Here is a 24,437-nt window from a genome sequence, read left to right on the forward strand (position 1 = left end):
TGGTCCCGGCACTCAGCTTTCAGGCCGAGTCACATTTCAACTCCACACCAGCTCGCAGGGTTGTCCCCGTGTCCCATAGGAGCAAACGGTACAGGAGATGGGGTTTAAGGACAGACGAGGACAGAAGGCTCATCCCTCCCCGGGAGTCCTGAGTCCCTGCCCCTGCCCCAAAGAGATCCCCGCCCTGCCTCCTCCGGAGCTGCTGGGGGCTCAGGGTGGCCCAGCAGGGACGGTGCCTGCTGCTGCCCACGTGCACAGAACACTCTCCAAGCCTCGGTTAGATACAAAAAGAATACAAATTAAAACCAGAAAAGACCCATTTTGAGAACGTTTTCTCATTACAAGTTAGTGAACGGGATGCAAAAATGCCCTTCCTATTCTGCGACCCGTTTGGTTGCCCTAGGACTGCTGAAGACCACGCAGGAGGGCAGCCGTGTGCTCGGGGATGGTGCTCCCGGTCCGGTCCTGTCCGCGAAGACAAACCCAAACGCTGAACGAGGACAGCAGCAGCGGTCAGCCTCGGGCCTCCCCAGTGCATACGTCTAGTCCGCTTGCTATTCAACCACCAGAATGAGCTGCAATGGCGTTCCTGAGAGGCTAATTAGATGAGGGAAGTGGGGGCTGGGAACAGAAAAAGGAGCCAAGGAAGACTGCAGAAAGGAACAAAGCTGCCCACCCTCCTCCTCCCTGCACTGCAGCCTGAGCAGAAAGGAAGGAAGCTGGCCAGAGCCTGAGCCCCCTGTCCTGCCCAGTGGCCTGGGGACCAGGCTGTGTCTCCTTCATCCAGTATCTGGCACGCGGTGGGGACGCAATAAATGCTAAATGCTAAGCCGAAGAGGGTCTCTGAAATGTAGCTGAGTGGTTAATAAAGATGATGAGGACGCTGCCAGCCTAAGTGTCCGAGTCACTCTGTGCCTCCGGGGGTCATGTAAGCACCTAGGAGTTACTAGCAACTTGAAGGCCGTAATCTAAGGAAAGCTGGGAGCGTTTGGGCAGAGGAACCGGCAGGGGAAAAAGGTCTTTTAGTATGCCTCCTGTATGCAAGAAAGCAAAACAAAACCATACGTGTCCCTGAAACTGCATGGGATGGGCTGTGCAGTTTCTAATAAGCAAGGGATTACAAAAAGAAATTGATTTGCAAATGCTCATGATACCAGCAAGTTCACAAATACCAAAAGTTAGTACTAGTCTCTTTGTTACATGTTTTGTCTATTTCATTATATTAAACTGAAAAATAGGATCATTCATGAATCCAAAACCTCTAACTCTACTTTTCCTTGAAGGTTCAAGTTTTTCAACCAAGAATTATCTTGGCAGTGGGGTTTTCAGGAACCCAGTGTCCATGGCCAGGGAGGGACTACATGTCTGCGTCCAATGGCACTGTCACACGGCCCCAGAGGAGAAAGGTGCGATGGCCCTTTGTTTGGGTATCCTGTCTACTGACTCCTGTGTGTGAGTATATAAAATAGCTTTACTGAGATATAAATCATATGCCATAAAATTCAACCTCTTCACAGGTAGAAGTCAGTGGTTTTCAGTATCCTCCGAGTTGTGCTGTCATCAACACTACCTACTTAGAATAGTTTCATCACCGCTCCAATAACCTCATGCTCATTCACTACACTGCCTTCTTCCCCGAGCCCTGGTGACCCCTCGTCTACTTTCTGGAGCTATAAATTTGCCTGTTCTGGACACGGCATACAGATGGAGTCACACAATATGTAACATTGTGACTGGCTTCTTTCACGTAGCATAGTGTGATAGCAACTCATCCATGTATCACCACTTCATTCCTTCTTATTGTCAAATAATCTCCCACTATATGTATACAGCACATGTTGTTTATTCCTTCATCAGTTGCACATGTGTGTAATTTCCATTTTGGGGCTAGTATGAATAAGGCTGCTATGAACGTTATTGTACAAGTTTTTGCATGAACATATGTTTCCAATTCTCTTGGGTAAATATGTAGAAATGGACGTTATATAGTTACTCCAAATTTCCTTTTTGAGGAACGGCAGAACTTTTCCTCGAGGGCTACACTTTACATTCTCGGCAGCAGGGTCCGAGGGTTCCAGTTTCTCCACATCCTCACTAATGCTTGTCGTTTTCCATTTCTTTCCTTTAATTTTACAACAGCCATCTGGTGGGTGTGAAGTGGTCTCTCACTGTGGTTCTCACTTGCAGCCTCTAACAACTAATGACGCTGCACATCTTCTCATGAGCTTATTGGCCACTTGTCTATATTTGGGGAAATGTCTTTTCAGATCCTTTGCCCATTTTTCAATTGGTTTACTGTCTTTTTATTATTGAGTTATAAAAGTTCTCTATAAATTCTGGGATACAGGTCCTTTATCATATATATTATTTATAAATATTTCCCCCCAGTCTATAGGTTCTCCTTTCACTTTCTTGATGGTGTCCTTTGAAGCACAAAAATGTTTAATTCTGATAAAGTCCAACTGATCTATTTCTTTTTTCTTTCATCATTTGTGTATTTGGTATTTTGTCAAATAAGATTTTGCCTAATCCAAGTTTATAAACATTTGCTACTATATTTTCTTCCTAAGCGTTGTATCGTTTTAACTCTTAAATTTAGGTCTACCATATATTGAGTTAATTTTCGTGTATAATGTGAGGTAAGTCAGACTTCATTCTTTTGCATGTGGATGTCCAGTTTTCCAGCGCCAGTTGTTGAAAACATATTTTTCCTCATTCAATTAATCTGGCACGCTTGTCCAAAACCAACTGATCATAGATGTAAGGGTTTATTTCTCGACTTTGAATTCTATTCCATTGATCTACGTGTCTATTCTTATGCTAGTACTAGACTGTCTTGATTACTATAGTAGTAAGTTTTGAAATCAGGAAGGGTGAGTCCTCCAACATTGTTCTTCTTTTCAAGATTGTGTTAGCTGCGTCTTTTGCATTTCCATACGAATTTTACGATTAGCTTATTGATTTTTATAAAAACCTCTACCTGATTTTGACCTAGAGGTTGACAGATGTACTCTCACCCCTGTATCTACAAAACAGAGTGGACCAGAGGACCCAGAGGACAGCACAAAATTTCTGGTGAGATTAAAATGCTTGATGCTTTGCTTGATTAAAAAAAAAAGAAAGAAAAAGGACACGGGAGGGAAGAGTAAGAAGCGGTCTAAAATGTCCAAATTGGAGGGAAGTTGGGACCTAGTTCCTATTATTCTTGTGATCTTGCAATCCACATATAAAAACTAAAACTATGAAAACCACTTTATGGAAAGAGCAAGTTTAAATGGCTCTCAGTTCAGAATAGTGAAATAGATTTGAGTTATAGTAACATTTTTATATGGTAGAAAAATCAAAATAATTTCTAGGATTCTGAGGTTTCACAGCCAAATCATCTGCACCAGCCCTATCAGTGAAGGCTCAGGCTCAGACTTTGGAGTCTGAGCTGTGCCACCTAATTGAATGACCTTGGACAAGTTGTGCAACCTCCCACCGACATACGGAGATGCTGAGACATCCCTAAGCAGGTTACCATGACATCTGTATGCACTGAGGCAGCACAGTGCCGAGCACGGCACCCAGACCCCGGGCCCGTGACAGCTGGCCTCCCTGACGACCTCAGTCAGTGCTCAGCAGACTCCAGGTGCGTCCTCGGTCCCCTAGCAGGTAACATTCTCCAGCATTTCCATCAAGGAAATAGTTCAAAGGAAATCCAATGACATATGCTTCCTAAACGCCACTAATATGACCAAACTCCTATTTTTTCTTTTTTTAAGCAGTGACTAGCAGGGATAAAAATCTTGTTTTCATGCTATTAATTCGAGGACGATGAAAACAGCACACACGGCTCTTTCGAGTGTTCTCGATCCATGAGAATCTCCCTCAGCTGCCTCTACAGCACTAACATCGTCAGTAAATGTTTTCTGATAATTAGCCTCAGAGAACCAACTATCGAAATAAATTAAAAACATTTTTCGTGGCTATCTTTAGAGAGCAGTAAACTCTACACACGAGAAAAAAATGTAACCAAGTTCTGAAAGAGAAGCATAACTTTCAGGAAGGCAAGTGTACCAGCACATAAACCGAAACAGAAGTTTCTACATTTCCAAAACCATCCTCCAAAGATATGAAGGTTAGATCTTTCGTGATAGCCCCACAGGTCCCTGAGGCTTGACTCTTCATGTTTGTTTGCTTTTGGTCATTCTTTGTTGCATAATTTCTATTGTTCTACCTTCAAATTCACTGAGTCTTTGTCAAATTCACCACTTTACTGGTGAGTCCATCCAGACTTTTTCATTCAGTGATTGTATTTTACAGTTCTAAAATTTTCTTTTGATGCTTTTTTATATCTTCCATATCTCTGCTGAGACTTTCTATTTTTCATTTGTTTCAAACATGTCTGTAATTGATCACTGATGCATTTTCATGATGGTTGTTTTAAAACCTCTGCCCAGGTGTTCTTCTGAAAAGCAATGCTGTGTTTACCTGACACTACTGAGAATGGTGAGTCTAGATCCTGTGAATAACTCTGGGTGGAGGAATGTCCCCCCTGTCATGAGTTCAGTCCTGTCTCCACATGCACGATGCGCTCACCTGTTAGCAGGGCCAGGCTGCTCTCCACACTGTGTAGGACTTATTTCCTTCCCTGGAATGCTCTCCCTTCTCTTCCCTACTTCCTCCTTTGAAAACCCACCCAAGACCCACTCTCTTCAGGACACCACGGTCCACTCCTTCTGCTCATACAACTCCTCCCTGTCCTGCCCCCAGTTTTGACTGTCCCCAGGTCTGTTTTCTTGAGAGGCATGATCATGCGTCGCTTGTGCCTGTTCCGTGGACTAAGTGTCAGGGGCAAAGAGTGCGCTCAGAACTGGACTCGGGTAACTTCACTGCATGTTAGAAAAGGAAGCACCCAGATACAGCTGATCTAACCCCTACATTTGCAGAGAAGGAAAATGAGATTCTTCATTTATAAAACAGGAACAGCAGGACCACACAAGCCCCAGAAGAACAGAAGAGAGACAGGAAGACCGGGGTACGGGTATGCCAGCTCCTCTCTCTTATATAATCAACCCAAAGCTAATCACTTTATTTATACATCATTCAGAGCACTGATTACCTCGCCTGGACAATAATTTCCAGACTTAGAGAGCAGAGAAAATGTGCTGCTATCTTAAGATAAAACATTTTTTCCTGGACAGAACAGTCAGCTCCCCTCCATCCCACCTTAGGACCTTTAGATTAGATTTGTTTGCAGAGACAGCCAATCCCTGGAGCTTAACACCAGCAATTTCCCAGCCGCCCAGCCTGGGAGCTAGCCGGCCTGAAAACTAATTGTCTTTCCTAATCTTTCACTACTCATTGCTTCTATTTCTACAGAAACTCTAGAATCACAACTAAAAACTAATATGGAGGCCACGTAAAATAACGGGTAGAAAAGGCAACATAAAACTCTGAAGACAGGTGGCCCACAGCCTTTTCAAAGACACCACTGAGGACGTGCCCTTGCATGGCTGTCAGGGCTCAGCTCCTGTCAGCTCCTCAGAGACCCTTCCTGATCCGCACCTCCCTCCCCCGCCTCCAGCCCCCAACGACCTCAGTGCCCTAGTTTATTCTCTCTTTATTTCTTGATTTCTGAAACTGCCTAACTGCTGGCTTAACAGTTTTCCTATTTGCTCCCCCATTAGAACGGGGGACTTGGTCAGTGTTGTTCATCAGCAAGACTGAGAACGATGCCTAACGCAGAGGAGACGGAAGGGAGTGGGGGGGAGGGGGGAGGAGAGGAGGGGGGAGGGCAAGGGAGAGAGCAAGGGAGGATTTTCCAAGTGGGACTGGTCTAACCCTGACGGCTGTTTACTGTACCCAAAGTAGCCCAGGATACTTTGGTGATGACAATTCGGATGTCCCACTAGAGCCAGCTGGCCACGGTGACATTTGAACCATGATGTAAGGTGCTCATTGTTGCTCTGCAGCTAGAGCTCACGTTCCACTCTCCGATGGGGGTGGCCTGCCAGCCTGACTTGTTCACTTTGCACCTGCAGGGCCAGTGAACTTTTAAACTGGGGGTGAGGGGAGAGGGGTATGGGCAGAGCTCAGCCAAGGGCGTGGCTATCGCTGGCACAAACCGAGGGGGAAGAGGGCAACACAGTGTCTGCCTAAAGGACAAGGAGTGACCATGGGGAAAGAAAAGGCAAGTATTTAAGCCAACGCCAGCAGCCCTAGCAGCGTCCCGTACAACGGGATCTGCCACTGGTAAACGCGACAGAAGTACGCACCTCACGTGGTACCACAAAGCTTCTCCCACTGCAGGGGCCTCTTAGAACAGACTACCGGGCCCGTGGTCAGCGTGGGGCCTCCAAGGGCCTGTCTCACAAGCTCCCAGGTGAGGCCCACACTGGGCTGCAAACCTCACTGTGCCGAGCAAGACGCCACAGCTGAATTGTCCGTGGGGCCGTCGAGGGACGGGCGACACGGCCAGTGTGCCTGAGGGACCGAGTATTTTATCTTATTTAAGCGTGAACAGCAGCTAGGACAGTGCACCATGCCAATAGCACTTCCATCATCGTAGAAAGTTCTACTGGCCGGTGCCATGCCATAGCACCTGGTAGCCACGGCCTCCCCTCCCCAAAGTGGGTCGGTCCAAAAGGGAAACTTTAAAGTAACACGGTACTTACTTATCTCTGTATCCCAGCCTGACGTCACCCTGATTACAGCCACTCGGGTGATTCAGACCCTGGCGAGGTCCTGTGTCCGGAGCCGCTGACGCATCAGACGGCTCCCTCACAGCAGGTTTGTGTTTTCATGGAGAGAGGTGCACTCTAAGTCTATAAACTCCTAGAAAATAAGACTCCCCTACATTCTACCATAAGAGGGAAAGACAGTAATTCCAAGCCAGAAGTGGATTCTGCCGTGTGAGGTCCTGCCCGTGGGAGGACCTGCCCGTGGGAGGTCCTGCCCGTGGGAGGTCCTGCCCGTGGGAGGTCCTGCCCGTGGGAGGACCTGCCCGTGGGAGGTCCTGCCCGTGGGAGGTCCTGCCCGTGTGAGGACATGCCCGTGTGAGGTCCTGCCCGTGGGAGGTCCTGCCCGTGGGAGGTCCTGCCCGTGGGAGGACATGCCCGTGGGAGGTCCTGCCCGTGGGAGGTCCTGCCCGTGGGAGGACCTGCCCGTGGGAGGTCCTGCCCGTGGGAGGTCCTGCCCGTGGGAGGTCCTGCCCGTGGGAGGACATGCCCGTGGGAGGTCCTGCCCGTGTGAGGTCCTGCCCGTGGGAGGACCTGCCCGTGGGAGGTCCTGCCCGTGGGAGGTCCTGCCCGTGTGAGGACCTGCCCGTGGGAGGTCCTGCCCGTGGGAGGTCCTGCCCGTGGGAGGACATGCCCGTGGGAGGTCCTGCCCGTGGGAGGTCCTGCCCGTGTGAGGTCCTGCCCGTGGGAGGTCCTGCCCGTGGGAGGACCTGCCCGTGTGAGGTCCTGCCCGTGTGAGGTCCTGCCCGTGGGAGGACCTGCCCGTGGGAGGTCCTGCCCGTGTGAGGACCTGCCCGTGTGAGGTCCTGCCCGTGTGAGGTCCTGCCCGTGGGAGGACCTGCCCGTGGGAGGTCCTGCCCGTGGGAGGTCCTGCCCGTGTGAGGACCTGCCCGTGTGAGGTCCTGCCCTTGTGAGGTCCTGCCCGTGTGAGGTCCTGCCCGTGGGAGGTCCTGCCCGTGGGAGGACCTGCCCGTGGGAGGTCCTGCCCGTGGGAGGTCCTGCCCGTGTGAGGACCTGCCCGTGTGAGGTCCTGCCCGTGTGAGGACATGCCCGTGTGAGGTCCTGCCCGTGTGAGGTCCTGCCCGTGTGAGGACCTGCCCGTGTGAGGTCCTGCCCTTGTGAGGACCTGCCCGTGTGAGGACATGCCCGTGTGAGGACATGCCCGTGTGAGGACCTGCCCGTGTGAGGTCCTGCCCGTGTGAGGTCCTGCCCTTGTGAGGTCCTGCCCGTGTGAGGTCCTGCCCTTGTGAGGTCCAGCCCGTGTGAGGTCCTGCCCTTGTGAGGTCCTGCCCGTGTGAGGTCCTGCCCGTGTGCACAGGCCTGGGGCCCTGGCTACTCACACTGAACACCATGACGTCGGGCCTGTTCCGTATCTCTTCCACAAGGGCCAGCGGTTTCCCTTTTGGGACGGGGATGGTGCCGAGGACCACGATCCCTGGGGTGGACAGTGTGTGACGAGTGGCCTGGATGAAAGGCTGGCTGAAAAGCTCCATTTTCCCAATCTCATCGATGACACACACTCTCTGGCCTGGGCCACTGCTGGAACCTGCCTGAAGATGACAAAGACATTCACTGAGACACCGATGACGTACTCGGCAAAGGGCTCAGGGGTCCCGCTCCCCAGTCACTTGCCAACCAACAGTCATACCAGGGAGAGACAACCACACTTAGGGAGACAGAAGACCGTGTCACAATCCACGTGAACAATTAACTGGCCGCCCAGATTCACCCCCCCAGAACACTCACTTCCCCGAGCCTCCCAGTTTTCCTGGCAATTTGTACTCCTCTAGAAAGGTTCCAGTAATAACCAAGCTTTATATTTATAGACACCCAGAAAATAAGCAGGACCCGAATGCCTCGGGATTCAAAGAAATGAGACAACAAGCCTGGCAGCCCTTAATAACCTTGGCCTCTTCTCTTTCGGTGTCGAGTCAATGAGATTCCCTGTCTGGCGGGAGGACGTAACTGCTGCGGATGAATGCCTGTGTATTTCATATTCTGCACTATGAGTGTGTGGAAAGAAGTGAAAATGAAAAGAAAAGGAGTCTCAGTTAAAAGAAAACAAGTGAGCAGGGCTGTGCCCCTTAGATCCAACATGCCCTCCCTAATATCTTGATTCCAACTCGTGTCCGTCATTGCCTTGACACCCCACTTGAAGAGGTCTGAGGCCAGGCGTCCTAATGACTCCTGGCTCCCGGGACTTGCACCTATGGAGACCCCCACCCCGAATGCAGTACTGGGCTGGTCTGTGTGACCACTAGGATACGGCAGAAATGATGGCACGTTGCTTCTGAGGTCAGGCAAGGGGGCTACTGTTTCCATCTTGGTTTCTCTCGATATCTGTTTCTCTCTCCCCCGCTCTTTGGGATCACTCGTTCTGTGGGAAGACAGCTGCCATGTTGTAAGGACATTCCAGCAGCTGATGGTCCATGTGGAAAGAACTGAGGCCTCCCACCAACCATGAGAGTGGCTGTGAAGCAGCCCCTTCCCAGTCCAGCCTCAGATCTCACAACCCCGAGACACCCCGAGCCTGACCTACACAGCGAAGCCATTTCTGGATTCCTGACCCAGAGAATCCATGTAAGACAACAAGTTTTTGCTGTGATAATCCGCTGCATTGGGGGTAATTTGTTACACACAGAGACCAGTAACTAACATACATGTCCTCCCTCGGAAACCTCCCCAGAGGAAGCTGCCATGACTTGGAGTAGTCCTGCCACAGCAGTGGCACACAGAACACACAATAGACACTTCCATGAGTGCTGAGTGACACGTTATAATCTCTGTACAGATAATTACTCTGAAGAGTGTATGTAAGCTGAATTACAAAGTACTTTTCATTAAGTTCTTAGACCCCATAAATAACATCAATCCTCTCGCAGAAGACATGTCTGAGTTAAGCCTGGTCTGTCTGTACTGCAAACAACAGAGCTGAACTGTCCCTGGTGCAGGGTGGCTGGCGGTGGCAGGCATGGCTCAGGCGGGCCAGGGCGGGTGCCGAAGGCCTGTGCGGTGCACAGAGAGGTGGGGTTTTGTCCACCAGCTAGGAGGGTCTAAGTGTGGGGGCTCACAAATACCACAAAGGCCACTGGCCCCCCGTGTGGGGTCAAGAACACAGGCTACACAACTTTTAGGAGACAAGACTGGGGGTGCTAAAGCCGGCAGTGACTGGTGACTGCAGGGAGCAGCAGAGCAGTGGTTTTCAAACTTTCAAGTAGGTGGCACTCTTTTTATTTTCCTTCCTATTATCCATACATATCACTTATTTTCTACGCATTTTATTAGCAGAAGACCAGGAAGGGGGTCCTTTGTGATCACCCAAGAGAGGTCTAAACAATTAAACTTCTGTGTTTCTAACGCACTTCATTTTCACCTTTCAGTTTAGTTGTATGTGTGTATGTGTGTGTGTGTGTGTGTGTGTGTCCATACACACACACACACACACACACACACACGCGGACAAGGCTGTATTAATTTTTTCCTTTCCAATGGAATTGAATAATGCTGCAAGTTGAGCTGCAGCAGCTCACGTTGCCTTCCACTGCAGGTGACACAGGAAGAAGCAGTGTCCGTGGAGTAAGTCACTATTCATTCCAAACTTGTTCTTCAAAAATGAAGGCCAAATGGGGGAGAAACGAAACAGCTGTCAGCCACCTGCTTGTGAGCATAAAAACAGACAATCCCACAAGTGCAAGCCATTCCAACTGACCAGACTCCTACCAAGGAGTGTGTGGGGCATTCTGCCACCTGTGGAGACCAGGAACAGTGGTGCGCCGTCCTTCTGGAGGCCACCACGTGACAGTCAAACAGAACTCTACTCTGGCATATCAAAATGACAGTTTTGAAAGCACTCAATTCAGACAAAGAGGGACAATATGCAAGAACATGTGTGTGCCGGTCGTACACATGCATCCAGTTGGGCACATACATGTGGGTGGTCAAATCATGTGGGCGCGCATGCACAAATGCCAGCAGCGGGCACAGTGGAGTCCAGTGGCTCTAGGACACCTTTCCCGCCATTCTTCACCAGTCACTAAGGACAGCTCACCCATTTCAACTTCCGCCAAAGGTATCGGACACACACACACAGACACTATCTTCTACCAACTCAGAGTGCTCATTTGAAAACCCGGGCTTATCTAAAAATCCTCATTCTGTCCACAGTTAGGGACTGTCATTTATCATCTAGGAACCACTGCAATCTCAAAAATAAGTCTTGGATTTTTAATGAAAAGTGGAAGCTATTCATGCTCAATTGAGAGTCAGCTATCAGATGCTAAGCCACTGGAAGCATGTAAACGCTCAGCTTGTTTTTCTAAATAACACACGAACATTCATTCAAGGGCTTAATAAAAGAACCACTATTATGTTCAAAATTGGTTTATTTCTATATAAATTCAAGCAATTTTAGAGGGAAACAAAAAATAAGCCAATGAACAAACAATACCCTGTTTGCATTGTCCCAAACTCTGCTCTTGAGTTGAGACAGACGCAGCCTCACGGCGCTAGGGCCCAGGTCTGGGAACCGTCGGGAGCCCGCCTACTTCCGGCTGTCGGGGAGTAACAAGGCTCCGGGGGAACCGGACCTGAGGGCGCCGGGTAACCGCGGTGGCTTGAGGCCCTGGGTGCCCATCACTGCGCACGCCCGGTGTGCTGTGCGGCGCGGCCCTTCTTCTCCCGCGCCCAGCCTCCCCGCGTCTGTATACTCAGCACACTCCTCCCTCAGGCTAATGCTGCAGCTGATCGTACATTCTCATTGTCACCAAGAGTGAGAAAAGCTTCTTTGTGCAGGCGTATTTTAGTTCCTGTGTGTTCTGAGAGGAAAGACGGTTCCCTGGGGTAGAGTCCTGAAATTGACCAGTTGGGGGAAGAGAACTATGAATAACGTTACAGGCTGGGCTGCACTCAGCGCTTTGCTTTCTGGAAATATTAAATAGATTTATAACAACAAAATATCTTGGTACCAGTTATGTCAGAGACCTGAAAATAGTGTGTTTTCTTTGGCCCTTTGTTTGATCTTTAGATGTGCTTGTAAGTATATAAATTATAAATAAAAAGCAATTTCATTTAACCAAAATACTGAACCGAGAGAAAGCTAATTAAAGTGGTTTTTGCCTTATTCAGAATGATTCACTTCATAACTATCTCTGGTGGTATTAAGGTTAACTGTTTGTTAAAAATCAGACACACAGACTGTCTCCTGAGCTTGTCTGTCAGGGTCGGCCAGTATAAGTCACGGGAGGAACCGGGCTGCCTTCTAGCAGTCAGGCAGCAGATCTGTAGCCCGGCCCCACAAACAGCCACAGAACTGGGGGGCCAGAAAGGCCAATGGTGGGAACAGCGGCCACCGCCGAGCCAGCCCACGGTACCTCAACCCTCTTACGTTATTAGTTAAAAATGCAGGGCTCCAATTAGCCTTTTATGTGTGTTTATTCCAAGCCTAGTTTCAGAATCCCTTCAGAATGCAGTCTGGTGGCAGGTCGACTGTGTGTCCCCAGGGGATACAATCCAGGCTGGCAGCCAGGACAAGATGTCTAGACAGCCCGACGCACCCGGCAGCCCAGCCCTTCCCCACTGAGGCATGCTCGGGGTGGAGGCAGCCCCCCCTGCCACACTAGTTCTCAGGCTCCTCCTGATGCCCTACCTGGCCTCTTGGGGGGGGCCTCCACTTGGCACCTGACCAGAGAGTACCACAAAGTCACCCTTAGAATTTCCCGAGCTATGAGAACCATCCTGGACTGAAACAGCATCCACTAGCTGACAGCCCAACGGATGGAGAGCCTGGACATCTGGGCTCCTGAGTCCCCATGCCAGGTGGACGGCTCGCTTTGGCCCCGGGGCTCCTGGCAGACACACATCAGAGTGCTGCACCCACCACCTCACTCACCTCATCAGACTATCCCTGCTTTGCATCCAGGAGCAGCCCGGGACTAACGCGCTTTACACACTTTACTGCAGCTGAGTCCTACGTAATAACTTCATGTGGCAAGTGTCAGCACCTCTGCTCTACCAACAAGGAAAGGAAGTAATTCGTGCAGTCACTGAGCTTCCGAGACAGAGCTGGGACGTCACCTGCTGCCCAAGCACCCTGCCACGCCCTACGTGCGTGCGACACCCCCTGCACACTTCCAATATGAAATAGGAAAAAAATGAACCTAAGAAATTCATCTAACCACGAAGAAACTGCCTGGCTTTCCAATGAGAAGCAACAGCAGTTTAGTTTCTAGGGGCCTACAAAGGCACAACCACGAAAACTCTACGTTTTGGATACTAATCCTATTACTTTCAGTACTCTAAAAGAACTACATATTTGGGGTCTCAGAACAATTTCTATCACCAACATCATTTTATCTACTAGAGAACAGCCCGCTTTTGTAGGAGGTGTGACCTACAGGTGAAGGGACTGCCACCCTCTACCCAGAGCACAGCTCTTTACACACAGTGGCAGACACACGACCAGGTCTCCCAAATGGGCTAACTCCTGCCACGTCCTTATCGGCTGACAGTGTTTACAACAACGAATTTGCTTTTAAATTTCACTTACTTAGTAAAAATTGTAGTCAATATTTAAATTTTTGATAAAAGTTTGGTATTTTTTGATGCGTGATAGTCTTTTGTTAAAAATTGCCTGGGGGAGAGAAAGCTGATTATTTTTGCTCTAGTAAAATGGTGATGGCTTTTTTTCCTAACTAATGAGGTAACTGGATACAAATATAGGAGTGCAACTTAGATTAGGAAAAATCAACCATTCCGGCTCTTTGAATTCAGCTTTTGGATGCAGTCATATTATGTTTGTTAATTAGTACTCACCTTGTTACAGAAAGTATTTCAAAAGGCAGTACTTAAATGTGCTTTTCTAATGAAGTTTTTAAAAATTAGAATCAACTAGGAGAAATCTGGATGAGGAGGATATGCAGGGTCTTTAAGTGTCTCCCCGTTCACTGCTCCTTAGTTTCAAAGGAAAAAACAGTAAACGAACAGGGAGAAAATGGACAATTCTTGAATCCATCAGGTGACATAAATCCTATCACCAAACATCACAAACCTCCAGATGCCCTGCCCGAGAAAGATGCATCACCACTTACATAGTGTTCTGGCTGAATCCAACACAAAGAACCATCAGAAAACCCCCCAAAGCGGAATGTCCTATTCAAATTGAAGTGTATTCCTAAAAATGTCAATGTCATAAAAGACAAAGAATGACTGTGGAAATAATCCAGAAAAAAAGGAGATATCATGGCAGTACCTAAGGAGATATGACAACTAAACGTAACAGCTGACCCCAGGTTGGAGAAGAAACGTGACAAAGACCCTGTTAAGTCAACTGACAAAACCGGCGTAGGAATGGTAGATTAGACCAAAGTACATTCTCAGGGCAGATAACCGTACAGACACGTAAGAGCATATCCTTGTTCGTAGAAAAAATATACTGAACACTTAAAAGTGAAGTACCCTGGTGACTGAAACATAATCTCAAATGGTCCCCTGCAAATTTGTATGTTTACACACACACACACACACACACACACACACACACAGAACAATAGGGCAAACGCTAAAAAACAGGTGACTCTGGATAACAAGTACACAGGCAATCTTGCAATTTAGTCTTGTAATTTTCTCTATGAATAAAATTATATCTAAATAAAGTTTTAAAAAATTAGACTCAATACAGAAAAGAAAACACTCACATGCACACGTATACTTTCTCTGCATCAGATTCAAGAAAATCTACTCATCACACGCAAACCTCCTCTGGAAGGAGTGCGGGGGCCTAGATGGACACATATGGGAGGAGGCAGCCATAGGAAGTGTTGGGAATGGGACCCAGTGGATTAGCCAAAGGGAGAGACCACAGTTTATACAAACTCTACCCCACTGTGTTCTTGGCAGGGGGCTGCAGAACAGTGGGAAGTTATGGAAACCCAAAGCAGAAGCCGGCTCAGCACCTAAGCCACAGGACCTCACCGAGGCCAGCAGTGGGGACACTGAAGCCGCAGACCCTGCCCAGTGGGGTCAGGTCCCAGGAAGGCTGCCTGACAAATCCTGTAAGACGCCTGCAGAGCCAACCGTGTACAGAACTCAGTTCCTCGCCTGTTCTGATTGACTGCAGGCATGCTCTTACTGACAATTTCTAAATTAATTTTTATGTTTGCACCAGAGAGCTTTTAATTTCCCTGGCTGCAGTTGCAATGCGTGTGACAGTGAGGTACAGAAATAGAAGGAGAGGAGGAAGGGGTCAACAAATGTCACATTTGCTAACAATAAAGGAAATTCTAAAGCAATATTTGGGCTCTTGTCAACCTTTCAAGAATGATCCTGACTAGAACTTGATTTTTCTAAATCCTCTCTAAAGCCTGATGAGCTGTAAACCTAAGTGGCACTTCCAGGTCAAGTGATAAAAAATAGCGTTTCCCTGGACAGTTCTCTCACCTTCAAACGAAGTTTCAAAGATTTGAAGCAAAGTCTTATTTCAGAACCAAAAGCAGATTCTGCTCTCAAAAACAAACATACACGAAGAGCCTTATTTTGATCAAAACAGAGAAATACAAGGTTCAAACTATGTTGACTGTCATTGGGTGTTCTGGTTCTAGGTTCCTTCCATGGATCTTTATTAAAAATGATACTGTTCAGCCTAGAAAATAGGGCTCTGAGTAGGTGTGCTTTGCTCTTTGGAACATCATAATCTGTTGTTATCTGTTTGTGTCAGTAGGAGATATAATGGGAACAAAGAAAATGTTACATCCTACATCAAATTCTAATAAAGCATTCAGCGGGGCTGTCAGAAGGACCATTATGAAAAAGGCCAGTTATCCTATCAGACTTGATCATTAGAAAACTAAAAAACCAATCCTAATTACAGCAGCATTGGAAAATAGAAGAGACATATAAATAACCTTACCAAAAATTGTTTAACAGAACAAATAAAAAGAGAGAGAAAGACTCTGTTTTTGAGTGTGAACAATGAAGGCTGTCTGCATAGTTAAGCTATTCTTTATATCTAAATAACTATAATTTTGTATAATTCCAATCACTCCATATTAAGACTTTTTATGATGGATAATAAGGTCTTGATTCTACAATTCATTCTAGTTCTACCACGTACAAGCTGCATGTCCCTGGGCAAGTTAATTTCTACTATATGCCTCAGTTTCCTCATCTGTAAAACAGGAATACAGTAATAGCGTTACTCTGAGGATTAAATGAGTTAGTACCTGGCACAGAATTTACTCCACCACCACCACCATCAATACTACCAGTTTGGAAAAATGAACAAACAAGGAAGGAAAAGACAATTTTAGAAGAATAATAACGCAAGTAATCACCATGGTAATTAACACAGTCTGGTAATGATGCAAGAATCAAACAGATCAATGGAAGAGAACAGATAATCCTAAAACATTACACACACACATGCACACACTTTTTAATATAATTAATGAAGCATAATAAACTAATGAGAAATGGGTTATTTAATAAATGGCTTTGGTAAACCAGCTAAGTATTTGGAAGAAAATCAATTGAGGGTGTCATTGTTCATTATATTCAAAATAAATCCAGATGGATTTAACACATAAACGTTAAAAAAAAAGTGCATACGCAGAAGAAGAAATACATTTTATAGCTTGGAATAGAGACAAACTTTCTCAATGTTAAAAAAAAGAAATCACCGAAGTGACAACTGAGAAAAATATAATCGATCAATATAAAAAGATTATTCACCTTATAAAAGATCTCTTTTAGGCCAAAAGAAAAGAAATGGGAAAAGGAATGAATGAACAATTTAGATTAAAAAAAAATACCCAATAAGCAACTGAAAAACATTTAACCTCATTACTAACTTAAAATGCAAATCAGAGCATAGAAGTGTGTTTTGGTATCGAAAACCAGTGTAGTGTTCAGTATGGGCCAAAGTGCAGCAAGATAATCGCTCTCGCACTGGCAGTGGGGTGCAAAGTGACACAGCTGTCACGGGAGCATCTCAGCAGCACCAGGCTTAAAACTTAACACTCACAATCCTTCAGCTCAAATTCCCACCTTCCAGTCCTTTCCGGAGACACAATCGCGGCTGCAGAAAAAGGTTGATGTACTGATGTTTGTTGCAGGGTTACCTACACTAGTGATAAATAACCTAAGTGTCCAACACTGAGGGAATAATGGTTAAATCCATACCATGAAACATTGTACAATCATTAAAATATCAGTTTTGAGGATTCAAGATTATCATGTCGTAAGACCATTCCCATGTCACCCAATCATACTAAGGGAAAAAAACCCAAGCCTGGAAAACTATACACAGCGTTTTCCCAATTTTGGATGACTGAACAAATAAACTAGGTATAGAAAAGGGGCAGAAACAAACCATGCTAAACCATGTTAACTCAGTGATAAGGTGAAGAGTTATTCACATTTTCTTTTTAATTTTCATTTTATATTTTTTACCAATTTCCTACCTTGAATATGTACAACTTAAATACTCAAGAAGAAAATAAATGATGTCAAATAAGGAAAGATGTCAACCATGGAGTGAAAAAATTCAACAACAGTCAACCCTACAAGGTCTTTCTAAAAACCTTACTGAGTCTAGACTGTTTACCAGTCTTACTGGAGTTTTCTTGATTTCCTATGTGTGCCCCTATGGGTCCCCATTCTTGCCTCAGGAAATACAACTCAAACCTGTCCTCCAGGCCTGTCCAGAGCCCCAAGCTGCTTCTGGCTGGCAGCCACATTCTACCTCCCAACACAGCACGCGTGTCCCTGCCTGCCCAAAGAATTATTTTTACTTTTTTCTTAAGAAACAACTCAAAACATTTTTCACCTATAATGAAATTTCTTACACATAGGAAGCACTGAAGAGCTATTTCTTCACTTGTCGGGTCTGTGTCTTCCACATCCCGGGCACTACAAACTCACAGGCTGTCTATCTGACTCCAGACTTTCACCTGCCCAAACGTGGTCGCCAAAGCTTTCAGTTTACTTTAGTTGGTCAGTCCAATTCCCAGTAATAGAAACTGCCTTTTTATATTCCTCTATTTTTGTTGCATACTTTCATATTTCTCTCTTTTTTAGTATAAAGACAAAACGCTAATTTCCTTTCTTCATCCCAATGAAATATATGAGATGGACAAAAATTTCTGCTTCAGAAACGAAATCCATGACCTTGACTGGGTAAGAACCCGCAGCCTGGGAACTCTTCCTACCTAGAGTATGAATGTGTAGGTTTGGTAATAAAATTGGGAAAAGTCTGCTTTTCTTTATTTTTTAATTAAAAAAAAAATAGATTCAATTGTTATTCCAGTCAGCACACAATTTCTTACATAATCTTGCCGCTAGACATAAGCACGTTGTGTGCACTGCTCTCCCAGGATTCCATCTCCTCCAAGCAAGGTTAGTAAAAATCAATTCTCTGTATTGATCAGGGCCCAAAGGCAGAGTCTTCACCTGGAAGTTCATCTGAAGTATCTCACTTGCCTTTTGAACATTTAAGTAGAGAGGCATGTATTCGATGGGAAAAGAACGAGAGAGAAAAAATATCACGTTCTCTGATGGCTGCCATGCAACACGACATCCCCAGCCCCGGGAACCGGGAAGTTCCAAGAGGAAGGACTTAGAAAAGGAGGAGGTGGGAGGCGCAGACAGGAGAAGATGGAGGGAGCAAAGAGAAGCCGGGCTCTGAGGGGCAGTAGCCCCCTACCACCCCGGAGCGCAGGACACCACCAGCCCTCTGAAATCAGAAACTGCCCTTGGCAGGCTGCAGCTTAAATTTTCAACATTCTCTCACTGCACATTTTTGCTGAGCCCTGAATGTCAGAAAAGAGCAGAAGAGCAAAGATAGGAGGAGTGTACCAACCAAAGGAAATACCAGCCAAGGCTGGTATAGCCCTGGCATGTGTGGGGAACCTGCTCGTATGGCGGGAGAACGGTGAGATGAGGTCGGAGGTTAGTACAGTAAGGGCCTCCCAGGCCATGACAAGGACCGTGGACTTAACTGCTGGTGCAACGGAAACTTCCAGGAGGTTTATATTGCCCTTTGAAACAGGTCTGCACCAATCAATTCGCACAAATCAAAGTCGTAACTCTGTAACAGATTAAATTAAACCCACATTCCTTAATATGGTCCTCAAGGCCCTCCATCACACAGCCTCACCCATCTCACCAACCTCGTCTTCCTTCTTCTTGCCCTGCTGCCCCTGCACCAGGGCTCGGGAACCTCAGTGTATTCGCTCCCATCTCCAGAATATTCTCCCCAGACTACACCCCCAACACACACACACTCACACCCCAGTATTCTCTCTCCAAAGTGATGGTGCCTTCTGATCTTTTCATGTTGATTTAAATGTCACTCCTCAAAGCTCTTTCCTGGTCACCTGATCTAAAGTCAGTTCCTCTTACCTCTGGCACAGCACCCTGCTTTTTCCTTCACAGCGTTTATGACAGTTGTACATTTGTTTAATGCCTTCTACATTTCTCACTAGAATGAGAGTTTTGAGAGAGTAGAAAACATGTCTGCCTTGTTCGGGACTGTCAATCCAGGATTTAAAAATATTCGATGAATGAGTGCAAAAAACAAGTAATACATAATTAACTAAACCAAAAGTTGGTTCTTTGAAAAGATCAACTAAACTGACAAACCTTTAGCTAGACTGGCCAAAAAACAAACCAACAAACAAAAAAACAGAGAAGACTTAAGTAAATAACTAAACTAAGGCATGAAAGAGGAGCAAATACTAGAGACCTTACAAAATAAAAAGGATTACAAGGAAATACCCACCAGCTGTAGGCCAACAAACTAGATAACTTTGATGAAATGAACAAATAACTAAAAGATACAAATTATCACAACTGACTCAATAAGAAATTTAAAAAATCAGCAGACCTGTAACAAGTAAAGAGATTGAATTTGTAATTAGAAAGTTTCCCATGAAGAAAAGCCCAGGCCCACATGGCTTCACTGGTGAATTCTATCAAACACTCAAAGAAAAAATTAATACCAATCCATTAAAGACTCTTCCAAAAATTAAAAGAGGAAGGAACACTTCCCAACTCATTCTATGAGACCAGTATTACACTGATGCCAAAAAAAGACATCACCAGGAAAGAAAGCTGCAGATCACATCCCTTATGAATATAGATGCAGAAATCTTCAAAAGAAATTAGCAAGCGGAATCCAGCAAAATATAAGGATTCTACACAATAAACATGAGATTTAGTCCAAGCAAAGTTGGTTTAACATTAAAAAATCAATTAATGTAATACACTATATTAATAAAGGACAAAATCACATAATCACCTTGACTCGGAAATGCAGAAAAATAATTTGACAAAACTCAACACTTCTTCACTGTAAAACACTAAAGACCTAGGAATAAAAAGTACCTTCCTTCACCTGGTAATGGCCAAGTACAAATAACCCAAAGCTAACATCATACTTAATGGTGAAAGACAAAATACTTTCTCCCTAAGATCAGGACCAAAACAAGAATGTCCACTCTCTCCACTTTTATTCAATACTGTACTGGAGGCACTAGCCAGGGCAACTAGGCAAGAAAATGAAATAAAAGGTATCCAAAGTGGAAAGCAAGAAGTAAAACGATATCTATTTCAGATGACATGATTTTGTATATAGAAAATTCTAAGGAAATCACTAAAAAAACTATTAGAACTAATAAACAAGTTTAGCAAGTTTGCAGGATACAAGATCAATTTACGAAAATCAATTGTATTTCTATACATTAGTGAGGAACGTTCCAAAAATGAAATTAAGAAAACATTTTTGTAAATGTTTTGAAATTAAAAAGACACTGTAAATTTCATTTACAATAGCATCAAAAAGTATATAATACTAAGGTATAACATTATTTTTAAAGGCGCGTTGAGACTTGTATGCTGGAAACGATGAAACAACATTGTTGAAAAGAAATTAAAGATCTAAGTAAATAGAAAGACATCTCATGTTCATGGATCAAAAGACTTAATATTGTTAAGATGACAATATTCCCCAAATTTATCTTCAGATTTAATACAATCCTTATCAGAATCCTAGCTTCAGTAATCAAGACAGTGTGGTACTGACATAAGAATAGATGAAACTGACATAAGGATATACGGAATAGAATTGAAAGTCCAAAATTAATCCTTACATTTATGGTCAATTGAATTTGACAAGAGTGCCAAGATAATAAAATGGAGAAAGAATAGTCTTTTCAATAAATGGTGGTAGAACAATTGGATATTTACATGCAAAAGAATGAATTTGGATCCATACCTCATGTCATATATAAAAATTAATTCAAAGTAGACCAAAGGCCTAATTTATAGTAAAACTATAAACTTCTAGGAGAACACACAGGAATAAATCTTCACAAAACTGCATTAGGCAAAGAAAGCCTTTTTTGATAAACCACCCAAAACACAAACAACATAAGAAAAATGGATAAACTGGATTTCTCAAAATTAAAAACATTTGTGCTTCAAAGGACACCATCAAGAAAGTGAAGACAACTAGAGAATGGAAGAATGTACTTGCAAATCATATATCATATATCTGATAACAGACTGGTATTCAGAACTTATAAGGGAATCTTACAACTCAGTAATAAAAAGACAACTAAGCCAATTAAAAAATGGGCAAAGGAAATGAACAGACATTTTCCCAAAGATGTACAAATGGCCAATTAGCATATGAGAAGTTGCTCAGCATCACCAGCCATGAGGGAAACACCAATCAAAACCACAATGTGATACTGCCTCACACCGACTAGAATGAAAATTTAAAAGATAGACAATAACAGGTGTTGACAAGGATGTGGAGAAACTGGAACTCTCATCCATTGTTGGTAGGAATGTACAATGGTGTAACTAGTTTGGAAAACAGTCTGATAATTTTTCTAAAAGTTGTATGTAGAATTAACATACAACCCAGCATTTCCACTCCTAGGTGTATACAAAGAAAACGGAAAATGGATGTCTACCCAAAAACTTGTACACAAATGTTCAGAGCAGCATTATTCACAACAGCCAAAAAGTGGAAATGATCCAAATGCCATCAAACTGATGAACAGATAAATAAAAGTGGTATATCCGTATAATGCAATACTATTCAGCCATAAAAAGGAGTGAAGTTCTGATAGGTGCTACGATATAGATGAACCCTAAAAAAACAATAAGCTAGTCACAAAAGACCACATACGGTATGGTTCCTTTTTTTAGACAATGTCCGGAATATGCAAATCTATAGTAGAGCTGTCAGGGACTGGGGCATGGGGGTGGGGAAGGAATGCTTAATGGGTATGGAGTTTCTTTTGGGGATGATGAAAATGTTCTAAAATTAAATTATGATTGGTCGCACAATCCTATGAATATACTAAAAAAATCAAATTCTACATTTTAAATTGGTGAATTGCATGTTATGTGAATTATATATCAATAAGCTGGTTAAAAAAATAACAGGTAATACAGTGATATAATGTTTTAGGTGCTCCATTATGTTGATATGACATTTTCCCTTCCTAAATGTTTATTTGTTGTGCTGTGAAAACTGGGTTGAGGTATTTAATGAAAATAGAGGAAAGAATTATCTTTGGAGACACATTGGTAGCTGGGCACAGAGCCCTCCCAATATAAAATATTTCTATGTGCTGAATTTATGTGACAAAGAACTTCCTTATGGTTCAGAGTGACAGCAAATTACGTTGTATATTAAGGATCAATCACTTGAAGACTTTAAAACTATAAAATGCAAAACTGGCCTCCCTGTAAGAGCACAAGGCCCTCTGCTCCAGGACCAGCATTTCCCACAATGCACAAGGAAAAGGTGGGTTCAAGAAGCAGAAAGCACACACTCACATTCCTCAAGACCGGAAGTGCCAACTGCTCAAAGGACGTCACATCCACCACATACTGCCCAACTCGGCATTCCCGTCTTCCTGGCAGAGGCTCTGACCTGAATGAAAAGACAATGAGTTCTCTTTCAAAGACCTCTGCATTGGTTTCTGGCTTTTGGCTGCATCACTTAACCTCTGGCCTTCCACCTATGCTAAATCATCCTTAAAAGCCACCTGCACAGAAAGTGCTGGTGTGCAAAGCTGATGTGAATCCATGCCCTCTCCTGCAGTCGCCTTGGTGGGGCCAACCGGAAGCTCCCGGGAGCTGGTGCACCAACTATCTTTGAAAAGTTGTATGAGAAACAGGGCTACGAATCACAAAGTGAGGAGAGCTTATCCCTAAATGGAATCTGTTTCAAGTGAAACACGATATTTTTATGCTTTGTTTTTCATATGATGGTTTCAATCTGCTTCCTTTCTCCGAGAAATCCACCCAGACCTAAGAGTCTTCAAGACAGAAGCGATCACGTGGCTCACCCTGTGCCCAGGGGGAATAAACACCATAGAAATGAAATCTCAGTACCCAACTCTAGATAAAGGTCCCCGCAGGCCGGATAAGGTGACCACATCGAATCCTATTCTTCTCCCTCCCTGTCTGACTTCTTCTGTGTAAAATCCATCGACAGGCATGCCAGAGGACTTTAAAACCTCACTGGCTTTCTGGATCAGTGTGGTTTTTCCAACTCCTAAAAAGGGGAAAAAAAAAAAAGCCCATTAGAAAGCACTCGCTCCCTTGCGAGTACGCGCAGCGCTCACTGACTCTGAGAGGCAATCACGGTGGGGGAGAGACGGATGGGCTGCAAATGGGTTTTCTGAATATTCACTTCACTTTAATTCTGATTGCTCCAGGTGTTAAAACTTTTAATTTCAAGTAGAAATAAGCATAATAAAAATGACTGGTATCTTTATTTCAAATTTTGAAACATTATTAGTTTTGTCACATACACAATCCTGGAACCAACAGGCAGTTTTCTGATGACAGTCTCAAGTGCCATTTGCATCTTACGTGACAAGCTTAATTTTCTCCTAGATTTGCGCTCTTTCTTGGGTGGCCACACTCTTTCACCTAGGAAATAAAACTGGTCGTGCTCGGGTCAAAGGCTGCGCACTTTAAACCGGGACTTCAACCTTCAAGACACTCTGACCTACATTCAGCCACGGGAAAACCACTCACTCCAGTGGACTAGCGTTGCTGTGGCTCCTGAAAACATCTCTTCAACACTACGAACCCCCTACAAACAGCAGTGTTTATACTTTTTCACAGGAACAATGGCATCAGGCTCACAACCCCCTCTATCACCTCCTCCAGTGTCCCTAAGTGTTCCTCCAGCTTGACCCAACCCTCCCCAAATTGTAACTGCATGCCTCCCCGCCCTTGTCCTGCTCACCTGACGCTTCCTTTCCTCCCAGCCTGTCTGTTGACCACGCTAACTCTTGTGTATTTATCAGCACCAACAGGTACCACCTTGTATAACAGCACTGACCACTGACGTGGAGCCAGGCACTGCTCTAGCACGCTTCACAAGCATTTTCTTGGTTAAATCCTCACAACCATCCTCTGAGGTAGTTACCATTCTTGTTCCTGTTTTACAGATGAAGAAACTGAGGCACAGAGGAGTAAGGTAACTTACCCAAGGTCACACAACTAATAAGAACCATACATTTTAACAAGGGCCTTTATCTGTCACCATGACTGTTTATATGAGCCTTGTTCCCACGTACACTTAAGTCAGTGGCATAATAATTACCCCAAAACTGGAAAAACAGAGAAAACTTGTAGCAGGTCTTCAATAGGGCTAATTTTGAGATAGCACAGGGATGGTAATAATAC

At 44.8% G+C, this 24,437-nt stretch overlaps 1 protein-coding gene across 4 annotated transcripts in view; it reads right to left on the minus strand.

The window, feature by feature from the left end:
• NTPCR (nucleoside-triphosphatase, cancer-related) overlaps window positions 1-24,437 on the minus strand; it is a 30,305-nt gene that overhangs the window by 3,228 nt on the left and 2,640 nt on the right. For 3 of the 4 annotated variants that reach the window (XM_033099753.1, XM_033099755.1, XM_033099756.1), the window contains 3 exons: window positions 23,130-23,292; window positions 22,569-22,665; window positions 8,063-8,272 (listed from right to left, as the gene is read on the minus strand). In XM_033099753.1, the coding sequence (XP_032955644.1) occupies window positions 8,063-8,272; window positions 22,569-22,665; window positions 23,130-23,292 (470 nt within the window). The remainder of the gene's footprint in view (window positions 1-8,062; window positions 8,273-22,568; window positions 22,666-23,129; window positions 23,293-24,437) is intronic. The other variant, XM_033099754.1, reaches the window with a different exon arrangement.

This window comes from Rhinolophus ferrumequinum, chromosome 27 (assembly GCF_004115265.2).
Source record: "Rhinolophus ferrumequinum isolate MPI-CBG mRhiFer1 chromosome 27, mRhiFer1_v1.p, whole genome shotgun sequence".
In the NCBI taxonomy this organism is placed as follows: domain Eukaryota; kingdom Metazoa; phylum Chordata; class Mammalia; order Chiroptera; family Rhinolophidae; genus Rhinolophus; species Rhinolophus ferrumequinum.